At 35.9% G+C, this 6,000-nt stretch overlaps 1 protein-coding gene across 11 annotated transcripts in view; it reads right to left on the bottom strand.

Moving 5' to 3' along the window:
• Positions 1 to 4,471: 4,471 nt before the first annotated feature.
• Positions 4,472 to 6,000, bottom strand: part of vav2 (vav 2 guanine nucleotide exchange factor) — a 188,095-nt gene continuing 186,566 nt past the window's right edge. For all 11 annotated transcript variants that reach the window (XM_067484247.1, XM_067484242.1, XM_067484246.1 and 8 more), the window contains one exon: positions 4,472 to 5,014. In XM_067484247.1, the coding sequence (XP_067340348.1) occupies positions 4,967 to 5,014 (48 nt within the window). In that variant the 3' untranslated portion in view covers positions 4,472 to 4,966. The remainder of the gene's footprint in view (positions 5,015 to 6,000) is intronic.

The following is a 6,000-nucleotide window of genomic DNA, read 5'->3' as shown; positions in this document are numbered from 1 at the left end:
ATGTTTGAATGGGTTCTCAGCACTTAAGCATGTAAAAAGAGTCAGCATTAGGCTTTAGCATCCAGATTTTCTAATCACCTCCTCATCAGTAACCACAATTACTTGCAAATCTGCTTCTCCAGTTTCACTGCTTTACCAAATGATTGCTTCATATTATTATGTAAAATATGTGTTTTTTTTGTTTTTTGGGGGCGTGGGGGGGTAATTTTAATTATTTTACCTCGTGCAGTATTTACATACTTTTATTTATTTATTTGTGTTGTGGTAAAGATGGAGCACAAGTATCCGGCAAAGTTAAAAGGTGTAAATGCCAAGGAATCCTCCTGGTAAACAGGTCAAACAGGTGGAGCGGCCATCCAGTCAGAAGCCTGTATGTTACTGACGACTGAGTAAAGGAGGAGCTCGATGCAGAACAAGAACACCACAATCCTTGATCTTTTCTATTCCATTACAAAAGGTGGTTGGATCTGTAAACTCCATTCAGGTAATATTATAACCTTTCACATTAGCTTAAGTTTCTACTTAATGAGGAAATGCAAAACATATTTTCCAAACAGGTTTTTTTTGTTATAACCAAAAGCTATTTTGACTGCTTGCTCTAATGAACTGATTTCAAACAGGGCCACCATGTTCAGACAGGGTGGCAGTCGTCTAAGATCAGCTTTCACCCTCAGCTGCCCTTTCAGGTTCACTGGCTTCTTTTTGTGCACTGTGACTCTCTTCAGCACAGGTAAAACTACACACCAACACACAAGCACAAACACAATGACCATGCCCATTGTTACCATGCATTTTATTACCCGACATCCAGTAAAGTGTTGTTTTTAGAGATGATCACTCAAAGTTTCACCTCTCATTTCTATTAAACCCTGCTGAACAACAGGCCTCACTGGTAGGTTTTTCCCTACACCATGGTGCATTTACCATGGTGCTCAGTGTTTTCAATCAGGCTTCGCGTTTAGGCCTAAAGATGACTGGCGAATCCCTAATGCTCCTGGGATTTGAGCTCATATGTTTGGCTTGTTGAGGGTGTGGCCTTTAATACACTCTGCAGCAGATCACTAAATGCACATCTAGATGGATACTTCATGTGCTTTTTGCAAAGAGCATTAATTGGAATGATTAGCTTTTTTTTTCTTAACATATACATTAATACAAAACTTTCACGGGATAAGTGCACTGCAGTAAAAGCATCATACAGTTAATTACACTTTTATTTTACAGTTGATGCACTTTAAAATGGAATACTCTCTGAATAGCTACTATACTCCATGTTTTCTGTGATGCTTGTTGAGCTCTTTGTTAGGGGTTGGGTTAGGGTTAGGGTTAGCTAGGGTTAGCTCTTTTAGGAGGATGCACACACAGTCCCTCCAGCAACCGCCACACTCCAGTCAAATATGAACCGGTTAAATATGACCGTAAGTACGGATACGCAGTCTGACAGTCAAAGCCAGATCTGAACTGAGGAGCATTTCCAACTAATTGTAATGTTTGGATAAAGGCTTTGAAGACAGATTGGACACTTGAAACTGAAAACGTGGAGCAGTGAGAGCTTTGCACAGAGTTTAATTAACCACATTTAAAATTGTGCGGTGCATTGATTTTATGATTACATTGTTCATGTTAATTACTTGAAGATAATCCTGCTCACATGCTTCTAAAAAGTTTTTATTATTACCAGGTAATGAAGGAATTATCATTGTTCATTCAACAGGCAGGTGAATGTCACTGCCTGAATTATTTTTAAAAACCAAAAGAGGTTCAATTTTACTAGATGCCTGCTCACCACATGAGTGTATGTCTTTTACAAATGCTTCTGTTGGTCATATGAAGGGTTAGGGACAAAGGACTGTAGGTTTTTTTTATTTATATATATATATATATATATATATATATATATATATATATATATATATATATATATATATATATATATATATATATATATATATATATATATATATATATATATATATATATATATATATATATATATATATATATATATATATATATATATATATATTGTATATTTATATACAATATATTTATATATATATATTTATATTTATATTTTTATATATATATATATATATATATATATATATATATATATATATATATATATATATATATATATATATATATATATATATACACACACACACTATATTGCCAAAAGTATTCGCTCATCCATCCAAATAAATTAATTCAGGTGCACAAAGTAAGGTCCATAAAGACATGGATGAGTGAGTTTGGTGTAGAAGAACATGACTGGCCTGCACAGAGTCCTGACCTCAACCCGATAGAACACCTTTGGGAAGAATTAGAGTGAAGACTGCGAGCACTGTGTATTATGTATTTCATAAGCACACTCCTAAACCTCGTGGAAAGCCTTCCCAGAAGAGTTATAGCTGCACAGGGTGAGCCGACATCATATTAAACCCTATGGGATGTCACTAAAGTCCATGTGGGTCTAAAAGTAGGTGAGCGGATACTTTTGGCAATATAGTGTGTGTGTGTATATGTATGTGTATATATATAACAATTTCACATGAATAATAATGTCTTTTTATAATAACTACATAACAATATTAATATTTCAAGTTTTAATTTATAAATTCCCTAAATAGTATGCAGATAAGATGTAAAACATAACATTTTTGGGACAAAGTTAGTTTAAATATGGTCATATGAGTAATTTCTGTAGATTATGACATTCAAAACATGAAACACAACTAGAATTCCAAATAATTGAGTCTCACATTTTAACAAAAAGAGAAATATTTATTTTATGATAGACCCCATTTGGAAATACTCAACCATTCAAAAAATGTACACGATTAAGTACTTTTTTTTTTTAAAGGACGTACTGACAGGAGATGAAATATCAATAGCTTCATGCAATGGGTTTTTGTCCACTACATAAACAGCGACTAGAGCACCTCACTCATTCTGGACAACATGGACGCCTCTGTGTGTCCCTGTCACACAGTGGTAGGACTTTGTGTTTTGTGGGATGGATGGCATTTGCAGTAGCAAACATCAAAGACAGTCAAAAAGTTTAAAAACTAAACATATTGGCATATTGTACTGTGTAGGTCTTGGTGAACGAGCCAGAGCTGACATGCTCAGTGTTTGCAGAGTACTTCTCTAGGGGGCTAAGCGAATACTTTTAGTTAATTTAAATTATTTGGATCGTTATGATTTTCTTATTTGATCTTGAGTCCAGTGAAATGTTCTAACATATTTATGCAGGACTATTCAGTGCAAGCTGCAAATAGTTTACTCTGTCAATCTTGAAATGCTTTGGTGGAAGATATTAAGGTCAAACTTAAGGCAACATAAAAGTTATAAGAATCAAAATATTGTACATTATATAGAATATGACTTGAATAGTCTTTTTAAAGACATGGGCTGGTGGATTCAATAAATCCGGTAAATAATAATCTCAGTAGAAGAACATGAAAGAAAGTATTTTACCTACTACAGCTGAAAATCTGTAAAAAGTATTAATGTCATTGCAAAATTACTAGAAGTATATGGAAACACTGAGCACTGCAACCCTAGAAAATCACAAAGTGATTGAGGATTCCTTTTGTAAATTTATGTTAATTAGCACAGTTTCCATTGGATTCAAAATGTTCTGACACACTTTAATTTCACCCGTCTGCACAGCACCAAAATGGCTTTCACACATTTACTGTAAAATCATTAACATCGAGCAAAACAATTCAATCACCTGATCATCTGTAAAAATAAGGCAAGGTACAAAAATCATAGCTGTAACTCCATGCAGTGCAGATATTAAAACATGAATTCTGCTTCGAATTATTATTTTAAAAATGTTGGTCCAGTTCTCAACTTAAATAAAAACCCTTGATGTCGTGCAAAAAAATAGAAAAAAAGAAAAAACTCAACAGTATCATCAATGAGTTCTAAATGTGAGTGGTTGTTGAGTAGAATGATGTTTCCCTTTCACATCCAGCCCATTGCCCCCATAGGCTTGTGACAAGACTGAAGTGAACTATGTATGTGATTGTTGTTGGCTATAAAAACCCACCAATGGTCTGAGTGAGTGGATCCAGTCTCCAGTTAGGATGAGTTAAATGCTTCAGCTTGTTTTTGAAGGCTCTGCAGGTGAGCCATCCTCACTATGTTGTATAAGTGCCTCTCCCCTCCTTCAGGAAATAGTCCTCTGAAAGCAGACCAACTTTCTTTTGGGGGGGGTGGCAATGTTCTTTATTTGGCTGATGTTGAGGTTTAGTAAGTAATGACCATTGTTAAAAGGCACCGTACTGTACATGGTCTGTGTGTGTGTGTGTGTTTGTGTGTGCGCCACACATGGGCACATGCTTACATGGAGAATTAAAACCAGTCAACAAAGGCGATTCCCTTCACTGGTGTCAGCCCACAAGGTATCACCATGACAACTAAGGCAAAATCTCTCAACATGAAAACAGAGCATCTGTTTTTTTTTTCTCATCTGAGCCTTGCTTTTACTGAAATCAGCTTCCCCACAATAATCATTAGTAATGATAATAATCTCTATTCAATAAATTATCTATACTGTACAATTATCTCACCTCGCATAGACCTGTAACAAAGGGGAGCCATTGTCAAAGTAAAACTATCCACAGTCTGTTTCTGCTGTGTCCTCAGTTCAATAAAGCTCAGCAAACCGTTGCTGACAGCGAGTTTTTTTCTTCTTTCCTGTACAAAAATTAAACAGGACATCCTGGGGAAAAAAATAAAAATCCAAACAAAAGCAAAGCTGATGCATACTTGAAGACAGAGAAACGAGCTAGAAAGGCTCGTTGAAAAATGAGTATCCAGCAAAAGCAACAAAAAAAGTACTTTCTTTTTTCCTTGTCTCATTTTCCTGGACTGAGTGATTTTCTCTGAGAACAGTAGATAGAAGAGAGTTCCTGATTTAAAGGAAGCCGGGACAGCAAACATCCAAGCATTACTGCGCTCCCTCTTCATCCACATAGGTTGAGGGAAACCATCCGATCTGAAACATAAAAAGAGTAATTTTCAGAGAGATAAACTCATTTAAAGTAGCTGGTGTAAGCAAGTGGTGTTAATTGAGTTCATTCGGGTTTGGTAACACTAAAGTGAATGTACTGTATGTGCAGCAGGAATGCGTTAGACCAAGGCCACCAAGAATACTTTGCTTTAATTGGGCTGAAGGATCTGTATTATTGTAGATAACAGCAGAGCTCAGATGTAACAGCCTCATCTTCATTCTAAAAAGTATGTGAGGCTACTTCAAATACTACTTCAGCTGTTCCTAGGCAACGACTTCTTCTAGTTGTTGGAATATAGTAAAGCGAGTACGGAGCTGTAACAAAGTCTGTATTACAAAAAAGGATGTTGCTCTTAATTCATGGTCATGATGATCACTGCCAGGTAAAAAAAGCAATAATGTGCTCGGATGCATAGGGTTATCAAAAATAACTAGTGAGCCTTTAAGCACCCCCCGAAATTTTCCTTTTTTGTAAAGAAATTAAAATAAATTGATTCTTTAATTCTGGTTAAAAATTAACATTTTAATAAAACTGAATCTTAATTTTCCATTCATATTACAATAACTGCGCTTAAATGCCAACCCTAATTGAGTCTGTGTTTTGATTGACAGCTGTGTAATGTGCTCATGCATGGCAGGAAAATACATTTAGTAGCAGTTCTAGCCAAATCTGGATGCATTAGTTATGCTAATGTTACCTACACATCGTTGTGCGTTAGCAGAAAGTAGTTCAGTGCTGTGGTGGCTGCACTGTATTATGTATGGGTTCCTTGTTAAATTCAAATGAGCAAGGCTGGAAGTTGACTGTGATGCAGAAAGGTTCAGTGATGATGGACAAATGGAGAACTGTAGCTCAGCTAAGAGGAAGGTGGAGGTGGAGGGTCAGAATCAGAGGAAGAGGGGGAATGGCCTGATTTGCAGGGTGAAAAGCAATAACACAGAGATTTTGCCTTCTGTAATTGGTGAATACG

Source organism: Channa argus, chromosome 18 (assembly GCF_033026475.1).
Source record: "Channa argus isolate prfri chromosome 18, Channa argus male v1.0, whole genome shotgun sequence".
Taxonomy (NCBI): domain Eukaryota; kingdom Metazoa; phylum Chordata; class Actinopteri; order Anabantiformes; family Channidae; genus Channa; species Channa argus.
This window is presented reverse-complemented; position numbering and strand designations above follow the sequence as displayed.